Below are 25,112 nucleotides of genomic sequence, written 5' to 3' on the forward strand. Positions count from 1 at the left end.
AAAGTGTTTTTCAAGTACAAGATACACACCAGAATTCAAAGACTTCACTAAAAAACTCATGTTTTAAATTAACATATATTGATTTTACTTTAATTCTATACTGAAATGATCAAGCTATGCAAAATACATTATTAAAACATATTTTACCCATTTCTTTTTTCTTCTTAAGATAGCTATGTCAAAAAAATCACATACATGGCCCATATTATATTTCAACTGGACAGCACTAACCTTTTAATGTAATTTCTGTCCTTGAACCCTGAAGCTAGCTCTTAGCTTCTGAGAAAAGGAAATATGGGTTAGAAAATTCTCTTTATCTGGTTAAACGAAACTTGCTTTCTTTTCTAAGAGGAAGAAACATTTTCCTGGTATCACTAATAAATCACAAAGAAAAAGATTCAATGCATCTCTTGCATCATATGCAGGCAACATTAGGCAACAGGGAATAATGTCTTCAACCTTGTTTTTGAGGACGATGCAGAAACATCATCCCTTGGTTATTTTTCTATACTTTCTTTCAACAAACAAACAAAAATTCTTAAGCATCTAGCATCAGAAAATACATCAGGAGAAACTTTTTTTCCAAGAGGCAAAGCCACTGAGATCTGATTATGTTTGTCCATCTCCCTATGATACATGCAAAAATCCTGAGAACACCTCAGAGTAATAAATGGACATAATGTCCATAAAATCCTACTGACTTTCTTTGTGTTTAGAAAGTATAGTTATTTTCACAAAATATATTAATGTGTGCTGTGCTTAGTCAATCAGTCGTGTCCGACTCTTTGTGACCCCACCAGGCTCCTCTGTCCATGGGGACTCTCCAGGCAAAAACACTGGAGTGGGTTGCCCTGCCCTCCTCCAGGGCATCTCTGCAACCCAGGGGTTGAACCCAGGTCTCCCACAGTGCAGGCAACTCTTTACCATCTGAGCCATCAGGGAAGCTCAGGGAAAGATATAAGCATCTGAATGCAGAGTTCCAAAGAATAGCAAGAAGAGATAAGAAAGCCTTCCTCAGCGATCAATGGAAAGAAATAGAGGAAAACAACAGAATGGGAAAGACTAGAGATCTCTTCAAGAAAATTAGAGATACCAAGGGAACATTTCATGCAAAGATGGGCTCGATAAAGGACAGAAATGGTATGGACTTCACAGAAGCAGAAGATATTAAGAAGAGGTGGCAAGAATACACAGAAGAACTGTACAGAAAAGATCTTCATGACCAAGATAATCACAATGGTATGATCATTCACCTAGAGCCAGACATTCTGGAATGTGAAGTCAAGTGGGCCTTAGAAACCATCACTACGAACAAAACTAGTGGAGGTGATGGAATTCCAGTTGAGCTATTTTAAAATCTGAAAGATGATGCTGTGAAAGTGCTGCACTCAATATGCCAGCAAATTTGGAAAACTCAGCAGTGGCCACAGGACTGGAAAAGGTCAGTTTTCATTCCAATCCCAAAGAAAGGCAATGCCAAAGGATGCTCAACTACCTCACAATTGCACTCATCTCACATGCTAGTAAAGTAATGCTCAAAATTCTCCAAGCCAGGCTTCAGCAATACGTGAACCGTGAACTTCCAGATGTTCAAGCTGGTTTTAGAAAAGGCAGAGGAACCAGAGATCAAATTGCCAACATCCACTGGATCATTGAAAAAGCAAGAGAGTTCCAAAAAAAAATCTATTTCTGCCTTATTGACTATGCCAAAGCCTTTGACTGTGTGGATCACAATAAACTGTGGAAAATTCTGAAAGAGATGGGAATACCAAACCACCTGATCTGCCTCTTGAGAAGCCTATATGCAGGTCAGCAAGCAACTGTTAGAACTGGACATGGAACCACAGACTGGTTGCAAATAGGAAAAGGAGTACATCAAGGCTATATATTGTCACCCTGCTTATTTAACTTCTATGCAGAGTACATCATGAGAAACGCTGGGCTGGAAGAAGCACAAACTGGAATCAAGATTGCCGGGAGAAATATCAATAACCTCAGATATGCAGATGACACCACCCTTATGGCAGAAAGTGAAGAGGAACTAAAAAGCCTCTTGATAAAAGTGAAAGAGGAGAGTGAAAAAGTTGGCTTAAAGCTCAACATTCAGAAAACGAAGATCATGGCATCTGGTCCCATCACTTCATGGGAAATAGATGGGGAAACAGTACCAGACTTTATTTTGGGGGGCTCCAAAATCACTGTAGATGATGATTGCAGCCATGAAATGAAAAGACGCTTACTCCTTGGAGGAAAAGTTATGACCAACCTAGATAGCATATTGAAAAGCAGAGACAATACTTTGCCAAAAAGGTGCATCTAGTCAAGGCTATGGTTTTCCCAGTGGTCATGTATGGATGTGAGAGTTGGACTGTGAAGAAAGCCGAGTGCCGAAGAATTGATGCTTTTGAACTGTGGTGTTGGAGAAGACTCTTGAGAGTCCCTTGGACTGCAAGGAGTTCCAACCAGTCCATTCTGAAGTAGCTCAGCCCTGGGATTTCTTTGGAAGGAATGATGCTAAAGCTGAAACTCCAGTGCTTTGGCCACCTCATGCAAAGAGTTGACTCATTGGAAAAGACTCTGATGCTGGGAGTGATTGGGGGCAGGAGGAGAAGGGGACGACAGAGGATGAGATGGCTGGATGGCATCACCGACTCGATGGACGTGAGTCTGAGTGAACTCCGGGAGTTGGTGATGGACAGGGAGGCCTGGCGTGCTGCGATTCATGGGGTCGCAAAGAGTCGGACATGACTGAGCAACTGAACTGAACTGAACTGAATATGTAATGGGCTTGTTCTTTCTAAATGAATTAATAACTACATTTCACATGTATTTTTTATTGAGGCAACATTGGTTTGTAAGTTTCATGTGTGCAATATTAGATTAGTTTCTTATTCAAATACCCATCATCTCAACTGAGCTTCCACCTAATGCAAAGAGCAGATCATTCAAAGACAGTTTCCACCGGGCACTGTGTTGTTCCCAGAGCAAAGACCGCACTTTCTAGATGGCTGTCCTATGGGAAGCAGCACTGCCGTTCCCTCATACTGTGTCCTCACAAAAACTGCCTCACTGAACCTGTTTCCTCAGATACAAACTGGAGGTGGTTGTGCCTTCTAGTTGGCTTATCGTGAAAGCCAGAAGCCAAGCAGAGCATCCCTGTTACCTGCTGAGTGGTCACGAAATGTAACCCTGGTGCCTCTGCTGTGGTGGCTGTCACTCATTCAAGCATCACCTTTCTCTTCTGGCTGCACCAATTTCCTGCTACAGAAGAAGACAAATGTATCTCATGTTCGTGCCAAGACAGAGGTCGCCCCACCAACACTCTGATGCTGATAAATAGACTTATATTCGTGCAGAATAGAGGGCCACTTCAATCCTGCCATGTGATGCCGATGTTTAGATCTTTGAGGGAATTCTGAATGCTTTATTTGACAAATTAGGATCTTAACACTAGCTTCTACCAACTGCTTCTCCATATGGCACCATTGTGTTGGCCTAATTCAAAGAGAAAGCAAGAGGAATCAGTACCAGCTGATCCAAGAAACCTCTTCCACTTGGTCACAAGTGAAAGCACAGAGACAGAATCTGATGTTCTGGGTGGTTCTTCCTGCAGAGGTTTCTGTGTAAATTAAAAGAACAGACCTGCTCCTAGTACTGTTTCCAACACTGCCTCTCTTTCTATTTGACCTAAAGAAGTAAGAGCACAAAATTTGAAGGAACCACACTGTATACTTTAGCACAATAATAAGTTAGTGAGAATTGCTTTGTTTTGTTTCAACATTAGTCCTAAACTTCTAAATATCTGTGTAATTCTCTATGAATAACTCAAAGGAACTCCCCTTGCACAGAGTGAGCTCTTGACAAATATATTATAATGAACTCAATTCATCCTCCTTTCTCTTGGAACCAAAGTGACATTTGGGTGGAGATATCAATGAAGTTGGTTCAGCTCCCAGAGAAAACTATGTTAATGACAAATCTTTGCTATTAAAAGATGTCAAGAAACAGAACATGTCAGGTGGGAGTGTTGCCGTGCCGTCTGCGTATGCTCTCTGTTGCCAATCGGCATCATCTGGAAGCAAAATTCAGCACCTTTCTAACTTCCCCTACAGCATTATCAATGCTGTATGGGAGAAATGTATAGGAAATGCATACAAGAGATGTAGCTGGGAATTGCGTTATACATTCTATGTTAAAAAAACAAAAGCCTCAAAAAGTCCTTATTAGACATTGTTTTTCCCAAAGAGGCTTATCCTCTTCGGCACCACCATGAGGAAACCTAGCTACCTGGCTTTCCTTTTTGGCCCCTACCTCTTTGTAGAACAACACAGATTTCATCTACTTTCCGTGTTTGGAGACCCTCTCTTGCTAAGCTTGTCCTTGGGGTATCAGCCTCTGTCTCAAGTGGTTTATTGACTAATTATTTCCAAACACATTCCACTCTCTAGGAAGGACTTTGCTGAGCAGCCCTCTCTCTACCTTGCTCTGAACTGCACATTTTGTGAGCCGATCTCTTTGTCTCTGCAGATCAGAACCCAGTAGCCCTGACCACGTCTCATCAACAATTGAACAAGACCTTGCTGCCCTGGATGCCGAAATGACCCAAAAGTTAGTAGATCTGAAGGACAAACAGCAGCAGCAGCTGCTTAATCTTCGACAAGAGCAGTATTATAGCGAAAAATACCAGAAGCGAGAACACATTAAACTGGTAAGCCTGAAAAATGTGATTTATGTGTCTATACCCAAAACTTTTTTTCTATAAAGAATATTGTTAAAATTAATTTATCTAAGTGAAGGGATAATTACTTTACAATATTGTGATGGTTTTCGCCATATGTGGATTGGCCATAGGAATACATGTTTGATTCTCTTGGATAATGTTAACAGGAGGCAGCAGCAAGTTTGGCTGGCACTTCCATTTTGCTTCCTTATTGAGTAATCTTATTTTGTTACCAGGTTATGGAGAGAGGTAAGATGCATTTCTCAGATCCATATTGTGACATGTGACTTAACACATGCTTGACATGAAAGCATAATCAAAACTTAGGAGCTGGATTTTAAAAAGCAACAAAGTCATCATTTCTTAGAAATGGAAATTACATGAGGCAAATAGCATCTACTATACTAATATTTTGCAAATTCCATTATTCTAACATCTTTTCTGAACTCCTCTCTGTTCTCCAATGAGGCTATGCTTTATTTTTATTTTCACTAATTCATTTTTTGGCTATAATCATTTGGGGGGATATTTTGAAAATCTTACAAGGAATTGGAAAACACTTATATTTAAGAAAATTAAGAACATACTGCAAATAAAGGTTCACTTTTTATGTAGTAGTGTAGTTTTGCAGTGGTATAAAAAGAGCAGAAAAGTTTATACAATCCACTTGCCTAGATTTAGAATCTAGAAGACAATATTTAAGTGGCCAGTATGGAATGTTGTCCACTCAGTTTCTGAGGCTCCCTATGAAAGGAAATGCCATCATTTCCATAAATGATCAGTTTTGTCCTCCAAAACATTTTCTCAGTAATTGTGACAGTCCATTTTTTTTCTTTTTTTTTAATGAAAGTGAAAGTGTTAGTTGCTCGGTCATGTCCGACTCTTTGCAACCCCGAGGACTCTAGCCTGCTGGGCTCCTGTGTCCATGGAATAATGGACAAGAACAGTGGAGTGGGTTGCCATTCCCTTCTCCAGGGGATCTTCTCAACCCAGGGACTGAATCTGGGTCTCCAGCATTGTGGACAGATTCTTTACTGTCTGAGCCACCAGGGAAGCCCTTTATTGAAATAGAGTTGATTTACGACGTTGTTTTAATTTCTGCTGTACAGCAAAGTGATTCCATTATATATCAGCTCAATTCAGTCCAGTTGCCTAGTCGTGTTTGACTCTTTGCGACCCCATGGACTGCAGCACGCCAGGCTTCCCTGTCCATCACCAACTCCCAGAGCTTGCTCAAACTCATGTCCATCAAGTCAGTGATGCCATCCAACCATCTCATCCTCTGTCATCTCCTTCTCCTGCTACCTTCAATCTTTCCCAGCATCAGGGTCTTTTCAAATGAGCCAGTTCTGCACATCAGGTGGCAGAAGTATTGGAACTTCAGCATCAGTCCTTCCAGTGAATATTCAGGACTGAATATTCTTCCTTTAGAATTGAATGGTTTGATCTCCTTGCAGTCCATGGGATTCTCATGAGTCTTCTCCAACACCACAGTTCAAAAACATCAATTATATATATACATACATGTTTTAAAATTTCTTTTCCATTATAGCCTATCACCGGATTTTTTTTTTTTTTTTGGAATTTAGTACATTTGCTTTTATTATAATTACCTATATTGGAGGGTTTATTATTTTTTGAGAATCTTTTTAAAATTTTACTTTATTTTACTTTACAATACTGTATTGGTTTTGCCATACATCAACATGAATCTGCCACGGGTGTACACATGTTCCCAATCCTGAACCCCCCTCCCACCTCCCTCACCATACCATCTCTCTGGGTCATCCCAGTGTACCAGCCCCAAGCATCCTGTATCCTGCATCAAACCTAGACTGGCAATTTATTTCTTATATGATATTATACATGTTTCAATGCCATTCTCCCAAATCATCCCACCCTCTCCCTCTCCCACAGAGTCCAAAAGACTGTTCTATACATCTGTGTCTTTTTTGCTGTCTCGCTTACAGGGTTATCGTTACCATCTCTCTAAATTCCATATATATGCATTAGTATACTGTATTGATGTTTTTCTTTCTGGCTTACTTCACTCTGTATAATAGGCTCCAGTTTGATCCACCTCAGAACTGATTCAAATGTATTCTTTTTAATGGCTGAGTAATACTCCATTGTGTATATGTACCACAGCTTTCTTATCCATTCATCTGCTGAGGGACATCTAGGTTGCTTCCATGTCCTGGCTATTATAAACAGTGCTGCAATGAACATTGGGGTACACATGTTTCTTTCAATTCTGGTTTCCTCAGTGTGCATGCCCAGCAATGGGATTGCTGGGTCATAAGGCAGTTCTATTTTCAGTTTTTGAAGGAATCTCCACACTGTTCTCCCTAGTGGCTGTACTGGTTTGCATTCCCACCAACAGTGTAAGAGGGTTCCCTTTTCTCCACACCCTCTCCAGCATTTATTGCTTGTAGACTTTTGGATCGCAGCCATTCGTTGGTACCTCACTGTGGTCTTGATTTGCATTTCTCTGATAATGAGTGATGTTGAGCATCCTTTCATGTGTTTGTTTGCCATCTGTATGTCTTTGGAGAAATACAGTTTCCTGTGCTATACAGTAGTACTTTGTTGCTTATCCGTCCTCTACATAATACTTTGAATCTACTAATCCTAAACTCACAGTCTGTCCCTCTCCCACCTCTTCTTGGCAAACACAGGTCTGTTCTCTGTGTCTGTGAGTCTGTTTCCTAGATAGGTGCATTTGTGTCGTATTCTAGATTCCATATATAAGTGATACCACATGGAATCATACGGTATCTGTCTGTCTCTGACTTACCTTCGTTTAGTATGATAATCTCTGAGCCGATCCATTTTGCTGCACGTGGCGTTAGTTCACTCCGTTATGGCTGAGCAACACTTCGTCGCACACGTGTACCGCATCTTCTTTATCCATTCATCTGCAGATGGGCACTTAGGCTGCGTCCCTGTCTTGGCTGTTGTCAGTAGCCAATGTGCCGCTGCTGTGCTGTGCTCAGTCATGTCCAACCCTTTGCCACCCCCTGGAGTATAGCCCATCAGACTCCTCTGCCCATGGAATTTTCCAGGCAAGAATATTGGATTTCCTACTCCATGGGGTCTTCCTGACTCAGGGATTGAACCCACGTCTCTTGTGTCTCCTGCATTGGCAGGCAGATTCTTTACCACCATGCCATCTGAGAAGCCCCATTAGCCAGTAGCCACTGCTATGAACACACGGGTGCATGTATTTTTTTGAATTATGACTTCGTCCAGATATATGCCCAGGAGTGGTATTGCTGGATCACACGGCAAGTCCCCTTTTACTTTTTTGAGCGACCGCCAGAAAGTTTTCCATAGTTACTGCACCAGCTTGCATTTCATTGTTGTTGATGGCTTGACACATAATAGGGACATGATAAATGTTTGGTGACAGATAAATTAAATGAATCAAGCAATAAAGTAGCCTTGAAAATAAGTTCATGCCAAAAACAAAACAAATGAGTAAGCGTAATAGAAATTAGTGTACCTAGGGTAAATGGATTCTAAGAGGTGTTTATATGTTTTGTTCATTTCATTGCTGGAGGCCTCTCCATGTAAGAGAATTCTGAAGCTTTCTCTGCAGGTAGGTGGTAAACAGTGAATAGTTTAGTCATGACTGTGTCTTAGATGATTCAAGGTAACGCTCTTGTTCTATTACTAGTCTAGCTTGCAATGATAGTATGTGAAAGAGCAGGTCAAAATCACAGAGGAGCTTGTCAAAAATCAGACTCCACTTGGTCAGCTAGTGTCAACCTGAGCAGACATCAGAATCACCTGGAGGGTGGTTAACTCACAGATTGTTGGACCCTACGCTGAACTGTCAATTCAGCAAGCCTAGTGTGGGGCTGGCAATTCTGACACTTCTGGTCCCAGGCCCCCCTTTTGAGACCCACTGCTCTAAACCTAAACATTGGGCTCAAGGATTTATTTTTAAAAGCTCCACATGCTGTTGAGGGGCTGCCTTATCTTTGAACTATTGAAATAAGATCAAGCAGTGAAATTACAGTTGGGTAGAGGTCAGGTTTCCTATAAGCTAGAGATTGCCTTGCTGGACCTGAGAAAGTACAAGTGAATTTTAACAGGAGAGAATGGCTTTGGGAGCTACAGTCTACTACCATTGGTCTTCTCAGTCCCCCATATCTAGGACTCCAGAAATAATAACAATCATAAAAATTAAAGTAGCAACTGTGTATTGAACACTCCCCATGGGACCATACACTGTGCTAAATCATTTACAGAAAGTATCCAATTTAATCTTCAGAACACTACCAGTTGGTACTATTGTCAGCCCATTTTGCAGTTTGAAAACTTAAGAGAAATGTAGTGACTTTCCCAAGTTTCCGTGATGAACTAAAGTAGTTAGTTTTTGAACCACAAAGACTAAGCAATGTAGGCGTAATCATTTGGAATTTCCTCAGAGCACCAGTCCACAGCACGATCCTTTTCCCAAGAAAAGAAACATGGCTATTCAGAAGAGATATGCTGAAATAAGAGGGAATCCCAGGATTCATGGCAGATTCCTAAAATAAAAATTAGGGGTGTGAATAGAAACAGAAACCCAAACATTCCAGAAGGGCCTCCTGGGGATAGGGAGACTTGAGTTTCAGAAATGAGGTGCAGAAATCCCAAGAAACAGCTACACAAGCTCAAAGTCCCAGGGGTAATTTTACGTGAGTGTTGACACCACATCAGATACCATCAGATGGGGCATAAAAAGCTGCTGGACAGACTTTCCCCTGAAGGAGAAGGTTGGTAGGAGCTGTAGAAGACCAAGCTGAACTTATAGGTGGGAAAAGCCACCGGAAGGGCCACTGGAGCAGGGGAGCTGGTGAAACTCCCAGTGCAGGTGACAATCCCAGAACACGTGCTTCTGCCTCCTTCTCCCCGGGAAGGAACGAGTGAGTCCATAATGAAAGCTTTAAAGGGTTTTCAGAAAAGCAAATGCATGTGTCCAAGCCAATCTGATCTTTCAGGCCAAATGTATGGAACCTACTTGAAATGCTGCCTCATTCACCACTGTGATTGTGGATCTGGGGTTAGAGAATGCCCCAGTGCCTTTGAACACACTTGTGTGGGCCCTTTTTAAGACGGCTAAGATCCAAACATCTAGGATTTAGAGCAACACAGAGTTTATTTTAAAGCCATTTCAGAGCATCCTCAATTTATATGACATGTCTTTAGCTGACATGTGGATTAGAACTTTCTATTAACCCCACTTGTAATAACTAGAAATTGTTCTACCAGGAAGTATTTTGATTGAAAGACACCTGGAAGTGTCAATTCTATCTTTGGTTATGGTTCTGAATTAAAAATGTCCTTTTAGGCTAAATGAGACTAATGGAAGTGTAATTAAACAGCAAGTAGGCCGCAGGTAAAAAGGAGTATTTGGGTGATGAGGAAAATTAAGCAGAAGATATTTTATCTCCTAAAATTGCTTTGGGAATTAAATGCAAATGTAAACCCACAGTTCAAGGATTGAGAAACCACATCTATAAACTCCCTGCCAAATATTCATTACAAGTTAATATCTGCCAAACCCTCTGATAGACGCTGGAGATACAGATGAGAAAGATGTGATCAGCACACACGCAGGGAACATGTGCTCCAGTCATGACACCACATGAGAAATGAAACCACAGAGATATCAGCAAACTGATACAGAGACACAGGTGTGAGGACAGTTTGCCTAACCATAAAAATTGATAAAAACCAAAAGAATATTCTGAGGTGACTGTTCATGTTTTCATAGGAGGCACACCAAGCTTGATACACTCTGTAGCTTCAAAGGACTTATTCTACTGTCCAAATAGGAATCATTAGCCTTAAAATCCTATGTGCAAACAGCTCTGTAGCCTAATTACTCACAGTGAGATCCCCAAATCACCTGAAGCCAGCCTGTTAGACATGCAGAGTCTCAGGTCCCACCCCAGGCCTGCTAAATCACAATTTGCATTTTGATAAGAAGCCCAGATGACTTAGAGCCTTTGCTCAAAATGTGTTTTTGAATAAGCATAATGTTCTTGGCTGAGATAGAAAATATGTCTCTACTCCTCACACCTTGACCATCAAGCGGAATGGTTATCTCTTAGTCATAAAAGGGACAGATCCTGTGGAAATCCCCTCTGTGATTTCCTGCCTGTGTTCATGATAGAAGCACTTTCAGTTGGGCGTAAGTGAAAATAAAGATGTCAGTTCCCTGACCCCATGCAAGTGTCTGCACCCCCTGAAAAATTTTCATAACTATCTTGGGGGCTTGTGGAGCCCAGTGAAGGCTCTGTGTTCAGGAAAGAACTCTTATGCTTGGGGAATCTGCTCTAACTTACCTGTTTTTCATCAGCTGCCATAGGCTGATCCTGATACCATTAGGAAAAGGTCTTAATTTTAAATATGAGTTTGGTAAGAGAAATTCTTAGGGGGTCCCTCTGAGGGTTCTTGATTACTCTCAGAATCAGCCCCAGCATCACATTCAAGGCACAATACCCACAGCTCATGGAGAAGAGGTTTTACGGTGACATCCACAGGGTCGCTTCTCAGTTGCCACAGGGTTAGACCCACCGTTCCGTCTTCCATCCTCTCTCTCCCTCTCAGGGGCATCCCCTCTCACAGCACCCTTCTCTTTACCCTCTGCAGAGGCTTAGTGCGCTTGCCTCCGCACCTTTCCTCCTCTTTCTCATACTCTGTTTCCCACGTGTTCCAAGCCGTGCATTTCTCCTTCCTTCACGTGGATCTCCTGGTGGGGATTATTCTCATATACCCTCCCGTCCGTCCCATCAGCAAGCAGTCTTGGGCCTCAAACCCACAGTAGCACCTGCTGAGTGTTCACTGAGTGCCCCAGTTCCCTGTCTACTCTGGGGAATGAGGGTTATGTTTCACAGTGAAAGCCCTGGGTAGATACTGACCAGCTGCTAAGGGAATGGCCCATCAAGATGTAAGCGATGATGAGTGAAGGTGTGGGGTCAAATGTCATCATTTCTGGCCACCAGTCCCCCACCGAGGGCTTCTGTTTTCTCATCTGTCCAGTGAAGATAAGAATATTGATGTCCTGTTACAGACTGAGGGAGCTCAGCATCTTCTTTTCTGATGACTTCTATCAGCATTATTTGCTGCTGCAGGCTTTCTGGAAGCCAATCTTGAATTTTCTGCTGTCTCTGGTTCTCTGTGTACCAGGAGTAACTTCAGTGTCAGGAAGTAACTAATCTACTGTGGTTGTGGTGGTGTGATCTGTCTTCTTCCAATATTCTGACTTTGATGTAGGTCATTTTTCTGGGGGAATAGATGATCTAGCTTTCCTAAAAACTTTACTTTCTCTACCAAAAAAGAAATGACAAATAAATCAAAGGCTTTAGTAGTGAAATAAAGAATGAAATAATTGTCAAAATGTGTTCTTATTGGTCAGTCTTCCTGATCATCATTGCATAACTCATTGAACTGACGTTGTTCTAGGTTAGACAGATAGACTGAGTGAGTGAGTGTGAGCTAAGAACACTGGAGTGGGTTGCCGTGCCCTCCTCCAAGGGATCTTCCCAACTCAGGGATTGAACCTGAGTCTCTAAGTCTCCTGCATTGGCAAGCAGGTTCTTTAACTCTAGTGCCACCTGTGAAGCTCAGATAGATAGATAGCTATGGATAAATATATAGACATTATATTTATTGTCATTTCTATTGATTTAATTATGAAAAAAATGAACATATTTCCATGTGTGTATTGCCCATTTGTATTTCTTTTTTCTACAAACAATTTATATCCATTGCCTAGTTTTCTGCTGGACTGTCTTATTCGTTTGACCTACAGAGTCTATGCTATGTCTTTTAATTGATTATTTTGGGAAGTTGGGCAAATTAGAGAGTGTAAAATATGCTTATGTAATCATATAAGCTATAGTTACTGAAGGCCTACCACAGCTCTTACACTGGTGGTGGGATTCCCGAGGCCCCAGCCTAAATGTAGTCCCTACACTCAGAGGCTCACCATGGTTAAGAACACAGTTTTGAAGACAGACAAACCTTCTAGTACTATGCCTATCCATATTCTTTAGCTATGTGGCATAATACACACCTCAAAACTTAAAATAACAACTATTTATTTAGCCCATGTTTCTTTGCGTAGCAATTTGAACTTGACTTTTCTAGAAGGATCTTCTACTCTTGGCTGAGCTCATTCATGTGTCTGTGATTCACCTGCCAGTTACCTAGAGACTCTGCTCCTGAAGTTTCGCTGACTGTCAGCTGGTCCGGGCAGGTGACTGACACACATCTCTCATTATCCAGCAAGGCTAACCTGGGCTTGTCTGCATGGAAGTTGGAAAGGATTCTAATGGAGAGCAGCAGAAGGGGGCAAGTTTTTGACAGGTCTTATAACATCTTCCTCCAAGCAAGTCAGAAGTTTCACCCAGATACAAGGGGTAGGGAAATAGACTGTATGTCTTTCACGGGACCTGCAAGTCATTGCAAAGAGTGAATGCAGGGAATGGTGGAGAATTAGGGCTATTTTTCTTTGCAAAAATCAACACATAGCCCTCATAGTTTGGATGTGAGAGTCAATAAAATAATCCACGGAAAACTTAACACCGTGCCTAGAACGTAGTCACCATTCTTTATCAAAGGACAGTTTGTGCAAGATTTACAATGAGAAGACATGGCTTCCATTTTTAGTTATGCAGCTTGAGCTAAATCATTTCACCATTTCAAGTATCGTATCCTTATTTCTAAAAGAAAAAGTTTGTATAAGAATACTGGTTAAGTTTCCCTCGGACTTCTATAGACTACAGAGATAATTCAACTCTCATGTCTATTAAAATGATGATTAGGGATTTCAGTTTAAAGCAATAAGCAAATGTTGTTGTTGTGTGTGTGTGTGTGTGCACAGTATGTCTTAGTGTATTTTTTGTGTTAATTGATAACTATTTAGGTAAGATGAAGGGAAAAGAGTCAGTAAACAGAACCCATCCCCAAGGCAAAGAAAATAATAGCCCTGTCTGGTACCAACTTAAAGGAGCTTAGAGAACAGAAGAAATTTTGCTGAAAGGATAATTCCAAAATAGAATCCACAAGTCTGATAATTTAGTTTGTGCCCTCTGGAATTACAAGACTCATTGCACTCCATCCGGTAGGTGAGAGATGTTTGAAATGATGTGTTTTGCATTAAGGAAAAAAGGAGCTGACATGCTGTGCTGTTTATCTTCATGGGCAGATCTTCTGGGTCTAGCTTTCAAATGGACTACTGAAATATTAAGGGCTTCGCAGGCAGTGCAGTGTTAGAGAATTCTCCTGATAATGCAGAAGACGCCAGAGAAGTGGGTTCAACCCCTGGATCAGGAAGAAGCCCTGGAGTAGGAAATGGCAACCCGCTCCAGTATTCTTGCTTGGAAAATTCCACAGACAGAGGAGCCTGGCAGGCTACAGTCCATGGGGTCACAGAGTCAGACACAACCGAGTGACTATATATGGATTATTTTTAATGAAACGTTTTATCATAAAATAAATTCCCTTTATCATTAAAATAAATATTTTATGGCCATAAATATCTACTTTTATTATTTTAGGACATTTTAAAATCATCATTGTATTCTAAAAAAATATTGATAGAATAACATAATTTTATAATTTATGAAAGGAATCTTAGAGATCATTTAGATGCCATATTTTACTGATGAGGAAACAAGGCTCAAGAGTTAAGATAGAAAACGTAAGCATCATCTACGGTGATAAAACATCTCAACTTCGTTCAGAGTTTCGTTTACCAGATTTCTTTATTTTTTTTTCTTTCTTTTTCTTTTTTTTTTAAATTATTTATTTTAGTTGGAGGCTAATTACTTTACAATATTGTAGTGGTTTTTGCATACATTGATATGAATCAGCCATGTGTGTACATGTGTTCCCCACCCTGAACCCCCCTCCCACCTCACTCCCCATCCCATTGCTCTGGGTCATCCCAGTGCACCAGCCCTGAGCACCCTGTCTCATGCATCGAAACATTTCCAGTTGATAGCCTTATAAAAGGATACCAGAAATATCATTCAAGGGAGTATGCTACATTGACCCATTTACATTTCCCAGAAAGCTAAGAAACTGACATTTACTTTGGTATATTTCAAAAGTGAAAAATAATTTTAAATGTTATAGATTCATTAGGCCAACTTATTGACATTGATTAGGAGTTGCAGTCAGATTTTTATTTTCACTTTTTGCTTTACCCAGCAAGTAAAAAGTAAATCTCAAGGATTCTTTAAATCTTGAGATTCAAATAAGCAGCTCCAAATTCTGCTTAGCTATGGAAATGTAAAATGTAATTTCATAGGTATGACAGACTGCCTCAGAAATGATCAAGGTGGTTGTTCATTTAGTCCAAGACTTTCTCCTCCTTTGGAGAAGAGGAGAGAGCTGGTGGGTGAAATGAGCTCCACCTGGACAGGACTTGTCTGCCAGCTCCTAGTTGGAGCATCACACAGTATCCAGCACATCATAGGTGCTCAGAAAATATGAGTGGAATGAATAAATGAATATTTCTCAATTTGAAAAGCCAGTTTACATCCCAGTATAAACATTCTCCTTGTTTTTAAATTATCAATAATGTGTTTAATACATATATTGTTATTTAATTTAGATGCAACATAAATTAATTCTTCATAGAAAAAAAATTATGGTGAGAGTGCAGAATGGATGCTTTGACTAGCACAAAAGAAAGTGCTCTCCAGGGAGGACTGCTCAGCCTTATGTGGTGGCCTGGTCAGGAAGGGGATTTGGGGGAGAATAGATACATGTGTATGTATGGCTGGGTCAGTCTGCCATGGCCTGAAGCTATCACAACATTGTTAGTCAGCTATACTCCAATATAAAATTAAAAAGTGTGTAAAAAAGCAAGAGTAGGTGCTCTCTCTTCCAGCTGTGAGTGGAAGGAGAAGGGAAATGAGTTTGCCTGAGGATGAACATTCTATTGGGCTTCCCAGATGGTTCAGTGGTAAAGAATACACCTGTGATGCAAGAGACACGAGAGATGTGGGTTCGATCCCTAAGTTGGAAAAAAACCCTGGAGTAGGAAAGCTGCTCAAGTATTCTTGCATTAAATTCCATGGACAGAGGAACCTGGTGGGCTGCAGTCTATGGGCCACAAAGAGCTGGACAAAACTGAATGCAATCATGAACATTCTATAGTTGGTTCTTTGCCCACTTCCCCAAATTATCCTTCTTAGAAGAGTTTCCAAACAGGGCAATTTCTGTCCACATACTTTTTTCTTTTAATCCCTTTCAAGTTAGAGTTAAAGAGTTATTATTCTCCTTGGAAACCATTCTTTCACCCTCAAATGACTAAACCAAATGAAATTCAGCATGGAGCTGAGAATAAGCATGACATTATATTCCCAAGGGCTTTTCTTTTTCATTCCTTACAAGGTTTGGAATACTTAGCTAGGAGAGTTGTCAAGAGTGGTAAATAAATAAGAAAAATAATTTAAATGTGCCTATTCCTTTGGGTCAGAGAAAAGATCATATTAAAAGTTAAAATTAAATGTTATTTACTGCATTTCAGTTTACTGTGTACTCTCCTGGTCTTTCTCCCCTAGGAATTCTAAACTAATCTTTTGTTCTTTTCTATCTTTGGTGAGTTTTGTGACTAATATATGATGTAACAGCTCTTTGAGTAGAGCCTGTCTGCTTAAAAATACATTGAAATGAGGGTATCCTTAGGTTAGTTAAAAAGCACTTCAATTATTGTGTGAAAAATCCTTCTGGGTTCAGTTTTCATGCCTTATGCAATAGAAATCCTAGGCCTAATACTCAGAGATTCCTTCATCTTATTTAGGGTTTAAGAGGTGAAATTTTTATGTATTTATTTATTTTTGTCAAGATTCTCTCGGTGGCAAGTGTTGGAAACCTGTATTGGACTTGGACAAGATGAGTATATACTATAAAATTACAGAGAGTAGATCACGTGAGAAAGGACTGACCATTCACAAGGGAGGAGGGAAGGAGTGGATGGACAGTTGCCAGAAATCACTCACAGCTCTTTCTATGTCTGTCTGCCTATATACCTCTCTCTCTCCTGATTTTCTCTGTATATTAGTATTATTGTTGCTGTTGTTTAGTCACTCAGTTGTGTCCAATTTTTTGTGACCCCCATGGACTGCAGCCCGCCAGGCTCCTCTCTTCATGGGATTTCCCTGCAAGAATACTGGAGTGGGTTGCCCTTCCCTCTCCAGAGGGTCTTCCTGACCCAGGGAACTAACTTGTCTCTCCTGCATTACAGATGGATTCTTTACTGCTGAGCCACCAGGGAAGCCTGTATATTAGTATTATTCCTTTCCAAAGAAACACACAGGCTTCCCCTTACCAGAAAATATATGCATAGATGTAATCTCATTGCGAGTTTAATGGGAGTCCGACAGTGTTGTGGTTGTTGAGTCGCTCAGTCATGTCTAAACCTTTGTGACCCCATGGACTGCAGCACACCAGGCTTCTCTGTCTTTCACCAACTCCTGGAGCTTGCTTAAACTCATGGCCATTGAGTCAGTGATGCCATCCAACCATCTCATCCTCTGTCGTCCCCTTCTCCTCCCACCTTCAGTCTTTCCCAGCATCAGGGCCTTTTCTTATGAGTTGGCTCTTCGCATCAGGTGACCAAAGTATTGGAGTTTCAGCTTCAGCATCAGTCCTTCCAATGAATATTCAGGTTGTATTTCCTTTAGGATTGACTGGTTTGCTCTCCTTGCAGTTCAAGGGACTCTCAAGAGTCTTCTCCAAGACAACAGTTCAAAAGTATCATTTCTTCAGTGCTCAGCTTTCTTTATAGTCCAACTCTTACATCCATACATGACTACTGGAAAACCAGTATTATTAACAAATTTATAATATTAATCACTCTGCCTCCTGGAGTTTAAGTACAAGAAGTTTAAATGAAAGCAGTAAATGCTATAAGGGGAGAATTATAGTAAGAGTTTTTAAAAATAGCTGGAAAAGGCAGAATGTTACAGGAAAGGGTCTGTAGTATGGGAGTGCTGGGGAGACACAGGGGAACTGAGCAGAGTGGAAGGACATTTGTCATATTAAACACAGATATTATCCTTTTTAAAACATTTTTGGGATGCTAGGGAAATACTATTTTCATTAGTTGCACACAAAAGCCACATTAAAAAAAAAGAAAAACACATGCCTGGATTTCACAATAAGGCATTTGTTCCTAAAGGAACAAAGCTTAGCTTGTTAAATATCAAAATTATGTAGTTTGAAAGTATTTTCAATAAGACAGACCATGGCGTGGACATGATGCACCAGAACTATCTCCAAGGTCAGGGTCAGTACAGTTCAGTTCAGTCACTCAGTCGTGCCCAACTCTTTGAGACCCCATGGACTGCAGCATGCCAGGCCTCCCTGTCCATTACCAACTCCCAGAATTTACTCAAACTCATGTCCATAGAGTCAGTGATGCCATCCAACCATTTCATTCTCTGTCATCCCCTTTTCCTCCTGCCTAAAATCTTTCCCAGCATCAGGGTCTTTTCAAATGAGTCAGTTCTTTGCATCAGGTGGCCAAAGTATTAGAGTTTCAGCTTCAGTATCAGTCCATCCAATGAATATGCAGGACTGATTTCCTCTAGTATTGACTGGTTGGATCTCCTTGCAGTCCAAGGAACTCTCAAGAGTCTTCTCCAACACCACAGTTCAAAAACATCAGTTCTTCAGTGCTTAGCTTTCTTTGTAGTCCAACTCTTACATCCATACATGACTACTGGAAAAACCATAGCTTTGACTAGACAGAACTTTGTTAGCAAAGTAATGTCTCTGCTTTTTACTATGCTGTCTAGATTGGTCCTAAGTTTTCTTCCAAGGACCAAACATCTTTTAATTTCATGGCTGCAGTCACCATCTGCAGATGATTTTGGAACTCAAAACTAAAGTCTGTCATTGTTTCCACTGTTTCCCCATCTATTTGCCATGAAGTGATGGGACCAGATGCCATGATCTTAGTTTTCTGAATGTTGAGTTTTAAGCCAACTTTTTCACTCTCCTCTTTCACTTTCATCAAAAGGCTCTTTAGTTCTTCTTCACATTCTGCCATAAGGGTGGTGTCATCAGCATATCTGAGGTTATTGATATTTCTCCCAGCAATCTTGATTCCAGCTTGTGCTTCATCCAGCCCAGCATTTCTCCTGATGTATTCTGCATATAAGTTAAATAAGCAGGGTGACAATATACAGCCTTGACATACTCCTTTTCCTATTTGCAACCAGTCTGTTGTTCCATATCCAGTTCTAACTGTTGCTTCCTGACCTACATACAGATTTCTCAACAAGCAGGTCAGGTGTTCTGATGTTCCCATCTTTTTAAGAGTTTTTCAAAGTTTGTTGTGATCCACACAGTCAAAATCTTTGGCATAGTCAATAAAGCAAAAATAAATGTTTTTTCTGGAACTCACTTGCTTTTTCGATGATCCAATGGATGTTGGCAATTTGATCTCTGGTTCCTCTGCCTTTTCTAAATTCAGCTTGAACATCTGGAAGTTCAAAGTTCATGTACTGTTGAAGCCTGGCTTGGAGAATTTTGAGCATTAGTTTTCTAGTGTGTGAGATGAGTGCAGTTGTGCGGTAGTTTGAATAAACTCTGGCATTACCTTTCTTTTGTGAAAGACAGATTGAAAACCACAATCACAGAAAACTAACCAATCTGATCACATGCACCACAGCCTTGTCTAACTCAATGAAACTCAACGACCCATGCCATGTAGGACCACCCAAGATGGATGGGTCATGGTGGAGAGTTCTGACAAAATGTGGTCCACTAGAGAAGGGAATGGCAAACCACTTCAGTATTCTTGCTTTGAGAACCCCAGGAACAGTTCAGTTCAGTTCCGTTCAGTCCCTCAGTCCTGGCTTGGAGAATTTTGAGCATTACTTTACTAATGTGTGAGATGAGTGCAATTGTGTGGTAGGTTGAACATTCTTTGGCATTGCCTTTTTGGGAGTGGAATGAAAACTGACCTTTCCCAGTCCTGTGGCCACTGCTGAGTTTTCCAAATTTGCTGGCATATTGAGTGCAGCACTTTCACAGCATCACCTTTTAGGATTTGAAATAGCTCAGCTGGAATCCCATCACCTCCACTAGCTTTGTTTGTAGTGATGCTTCCTATGCAGAGTACATCATGTGAAATGCCGAGCTATATGAAACACAAAATGGAATCAAGATTGCTGGGAGAAATATCAATAACTCCAGATATACAGATGACACCACCCTTGTGGCAGAAAGCAAAGAGGAACTAAAGAGCCTCTTATGAAGGTGAAAGAGGAGAGTGAAACAGCTGGCTAAAACCCAACATTCAAAAAACAGATCACGGCATCCGGTCCCATCACTTCATGGCAAATACATGTGGAAACAATGGAAACAGTGATAGAATTTTGGGGGGGGGGGGGGCGGCTCCAAAATCAATGCAGATGTGACTGCTGCCATGAAATTAAAAAATGTTTGTTCCATGGAAGAAAAACTATGACAAACCTGGACCATGTATTAAAAAGCAGAGACATTACTTTGCTGACAAAGGTTGGTCTAGTAAACTAGGGTTTTTCCAGTAGTCATGTGTGGATGTGAGAGTTGGACCATATAGCTGAACACCGAAAAATTGTTGCTTTCAACTGTGGTGTTGGAGAGGACTCTCAAGAGTCCCTTCGACTACAAAGAGATGAAACTTATAAATCTTAAAAAAAAATCAATCCTGAATATTCATTGGAAAGACTGATGCTAAAGCTGAAGCTCCAATACTCTGGCCACCTGATGCGAAGAGCTGAGTCCTTAAAAAGACCCTGATGCTGGGAAAGATTGAAGTAAGAGAAGAAGGGGATTACAGAGGATGAGGTGGTTCAATAGCATCCATCCAAAAATGGATATGAGTTTGAGCAAGCTCTGGGAGATGGTAAAGGACAGGGAAGGCTGACCTGCTGCAGTCCATGGGATCACAAAGAGTCAGGTGCTACTAAGCAACTGAACAACAACAACAGATAACATATTTGAGGATAGATAGCCAGTTAAGACTCTGGGACATATGAAAAATGCAATTTGGTATGCAGTAGAAAAGTTCAGATGAGACTGAAGGCAAGGAGAGAATGCTTGTCAAGTCCAGACAGAATTAATGAGAATCTGCAGAGTATTGTGAACACAAAGCTCAGAGATACATGATGACAAGATAAATGAACAAATTCCCATGACTCACTAGATGGGGAAATCACTCAAGGGGTCAGTCAAATGTGATGTACACTTTTTAAACTAAGTGATGCTACCTAATGGGAAAATATGATGATTCGTCTTCTATGAGAGATGTTGAGATGCTGGGGAGCCGTCCTCAGCTAGAGATGCTCAAAGGCCGTTGACACAAAAATGTACTGAAGCAGTTAAAAGAGTCAGAGAAGACTGATGTGGGAAATGTTGAAGATCTTGTAAATGAAGAGAAGAGAGTTTCTTATGAGAGTGGTTGGCAGCTGACATACTATCAAGAAGATAAAGTCGTGATTCCCAAACCATGTGCTGTGGCACCATGAGATACTGTGTTGAACTCACAAGGGCATTGTGAGATGTTTTGCATTTTCAAAAGAAACAGAGCAGCATCTATTGGAATCTGTTCAAAGCCCTTCTATTAAGTTATTTGAACCTAATCTTTTGATAAATGGAACTGTTCCTCTTTCTTTTGGCTTAGGGATGCCATGAAAAAATTATTGAGATCTTAAGGGTACTGAGAACTAAAAAAACTTGTGGGTCTCTAGAATAATAAAAAGTTCACTACTGAGACTTGGCCAATGAGTTCAATAACAAAAGAGTTTTTGTAATCTTAAAGTGAAATCGGGTAAATGCCAGTGGTTGGAGTGGAAGCGAGATGGTGGGGTTGAAGGGAGTAGGGTGAGGCATTACAGTTGTGGAAGCAGCCGCCGGTCTTCCATTTTAGGCACAGAAAGAAAAGGAAAGTCAAAGATGGAACAAAAATTCAGTGCTCTGAAGGATAAGAAAATAGAGATGTGTTTTTAGGCAAAAGGAAAGAATGTGTCCAATATGAAGAAAGTTTGAGAGAAGAAAGTGAAATGGTAGTGCTCCTGCAGGAGGGGGAAGATGGGAAGCAACGCGAGGGGAGCCCCTTTTTCAGGGAAGGCGGGGTAAGGAAGCCAGGGAATCGCATATCCATCTCCAACTTTCACGGCCACCCAAGGAAGAAAGCATTATCCCTGCCTCAGAGGTGAGGAAGCTGAGTTTAGGGTAATGAAGACAATGAAGATAAAGTTTCACAGCTCTTTTGAGACAGAGAAGAGGGAATTTGAAAGGGTGCCTTAGAGCCTGGGTGGCTTAAACAACGCACATTTATTTTTCACAGTTCTGAAGGCTGAGAAGAACAACATCAAGATACCAGTAGATTTAGTGTTTGGGGAGAGCCCAGTTCCTGGTTCATAGAGAGCTTTATTCTGTGTCCTTATGTGGTGGAAGGGGTATGGGAGCTGTTGGGGTGCTTTATAATTATGGGCACTAATCCGTCCATGAAGGCTCCTAATCACCCAAAGTTCCCACCTCTTACATTGAGGGTCAGGATTTCAATATATTTATTGATATTTGGGAGGGACACAACATTCAGTCCATAAGTTTCTATACTGTTTCCGTCTTCTTCAATAACGTGCACATGAATCTCCCGGGAATGTTATTAAAATGCAAATCTTTATTTAATCCAAAGTGGTAGGGGCTGAGAACTTGCATTTTTTGTTGCATTCTCTGGCAATGCCAATGCTGATGAATCCTGTCCCACACTACAAGTAGCAGGATCTATAAAGCCAATGCATAGCTCAGAGTTTCTAGAATAATGCCAGGTATTAAGTAAGCATTTGACAAATATTTGCTGAATTGCGGCTGCTTTGAATAGTTTAGATGAATGTGTGTGTTCTGGGAGCACAGGAGGTGGGAACTAGCTCTGAGAAGAATAAGCAGCAAGTGCAGGTGGTCCAAGGGAGGGCCAAGGAGGAAGGCCAGGGTGTGCAGCACACGGGAAACTTCTGCGGAACTGTGAGGGAGGTTGGTGCTGGCAGCTGTGGGGGTGCTGAACACAGATGTAAGTCAACCTCAGAACTGAGTGAGCTGAAGGGCTGAGTGACCTCAGGCTCAGTGGCTTCACTGCCTGGATGTTGATGTTGCTGAGAAAGAGGGTGGGAGGGAGCTGTAAATGTGAGCAGGAGCTGGCAAAAGCGAGAAGTGATCCTGGACGACGCTGAACGTTGGAGATGAGAACATGGAAACAGAAGCATGGATATCACTGAATTCAGAAGCACTGCTGAGAGACTTAGCAGGAGCTATAAAATGAGAGACCACCGAGACCCCCTATGTCTGGCAAAGAATCCAGAATCAACGGAAGAGACTTTGAAAACACTGATTCCCCAGCCCTGTCCCTAAACATGTAGAGGCCATAGGCCTAGGGACAGGCCCTGGAATCTGTGTTTTCAAGCAGTTGCTCACAAGAGATTCCAGGGGTTGGGGATCCCTGGATTACCCTCTGTAATTCCTTGGGCTGAACTGGGGAGGAGGAAGGTCACCTGTGGAGAGGAAAACCCTGTGGGTATCTCTCAATTAGAATAGAGGTGCTGTGAGAATCCTCAAGGAAATGGCAAGAGTCTGCACAGTAGAATTTTACATCTAACTCATTTGATAAATAACATTAGCAGGATATAATATTCCTTGATTTCTTTAATTGTGACAGTCATGATCAGGTACTGTCTTTTGAATGATCAAATAGGTTTTCTGCTGCCCCAAGGTCCAGTTAATATTTGTTCTGATTTAATCTGCCTCACAGATGAGTGCATTGAATTTCATGTTAATGTCAAGTTAATGTGGATTCTTTATGGCAATTCTGTAAAAGAATTTCTCCCTCAGCTTCTTTCATTCTCTCAGATAAGAAGAGGTTATTAAAAACAATTTCTAAAATCATAACAAAAAGGCGGCTTGGGAAAGTGGTAACAACCACAAGGTGGGGAGCCTAATTTATCTGGGTTTGTACGAAGTTCTGGTCTTCCCAGGTGGTTGTTCTGGTGGTAAAGAACCTACCTGCTAGGAGAAATAATGAGACACAGGTTTGATCCCTGGGTCTGGAATATTCCCCAAAGGAAGGCCTAGCAACCCACTCCAGTATTCTTGTCTGGAGAATCCCATGGACAGAGGAGCCTGATGGGCTACAGTCCATAAGGCCTCAAAGAGCTGCACACAACTGAAGCAACTTAGCATGCAGGCACACGCACATACCCAGTTCTGCCAAGTACGTCTCTCATGTGTCAATATGACCTCATAAGACAACTCTTAGGACTGAATAAGTTAAATATTTTAAGTTAGTACATTTAAACTTATCAAACTGTGCCTGGGATGTGTAAATTATCAATGAAAGTTTGCTAGTGTTATGATTATATTGCCTTGGTACTGTTGTTGCTACCACATGTATATAACTGGCAGCTGTATATGAGAATCTCCATCTCTGGGGAACAGGGTGAATGTTCAATAGGAAGTCCACACTGTCTGTTTGGTGCACCAGTAAGAAGGCTTAAGTCCAGTTGCTACTGCTGCCTAAGCAATGGCAGAAGGTTCCATAGGTTCTTCATGTAGAATAAGGAAAGAGAAGTGCTTGGAAGGCACAGTTACTCTCCCATAATTGACAAGCATTTATTGAGCACCTACTGAAAGCTAGAAATTGTGGAGAGCTGGGGATTTGAAGACATAGTCACTGCCCTCTGGACGCTTAGTCTGGTAAGCAAATAAATGCAAGACAAAATACTTGCTATCACAGCAATGTGTCCAAAATTCAAAATGGTAGCATAGAAGAGAATTTCCAGTGCTCTTTGGAAGTTACCCACATAGAATACAAAACATCAGTTTCTAAGATGGGTAACTCATGTCATCCTCGAAGTGATTAAGCAATGAATAATAACTGGAAACCAAGAATTATAAATCACAGTTGATTATAACTTACATTTGTATCACACTCATTTTTATTTTAAACTTCATAGTACCTCCAAGATAGAAAGGCATTGATTATCTCATTTATAACCAAGAAAATGTAGGTTCAGGAAATGTAGGCTCTATGACCAAAAATCATAGTTTTAGTAAGTCATAGAGTGGGAATTGGTACCTGGGTCCACACTGTTAGCTATCATTGCACTTGGCAAAAGCAAGCCCAATAATCTAAGAAATCCTGTTTAATTAGAAAGAGACAGTAAGAATTACGTATTAAAACCTAGATAATGTATAGTCTAAAATTATTTCCTTATTACCTATGTGTTGTAAAATGTCTGACGATTTTACTCTTGCTAACCTGGAGAAGGAAATGGCAAGCCGCTCATATTCTTACCTGGAGAACCCCATGAACAGAAGAGCTTGGTGAGCT

At 41.0% G+C, this 25,112-nt stretch overlaps 1 protein-coding gene across 1 annotated transcript in view; it reads left to right on the top strand.

Moving 5' to 3' along the window:
- Positions 1-25,112, top strand: part of PLCB1 (phospholipase C beta 1) — an 854,020-nt gene that overhangs the window by 725,630 nt on the left and 103,278 nt on the right. Inside the window, exon 27 of the mRNA XM_052650392.1 lies at positions 4,528-4,708. Coding sequence (XP_052506352.1) covers positions 4,528-4,708 — 181 coding nt within the window. The remainder of the gene's footprint in view (positions 1-4,527; positions 4,709-25,112) is intronic.

This window comes from Budorcas taxicolor, chromosome 13 (assembly GCF_023091745.1).
Source record: "Budorcas taxicolor isolate Tak-1 chromosome 13, Takin1.1, whole genome shotgun sequence".
NCBI lineage: Eukaryota > Metazoa > Chordata > Mammalia > Artiodactyla > Bovidae > Budorcas > Budorcas taxicolor.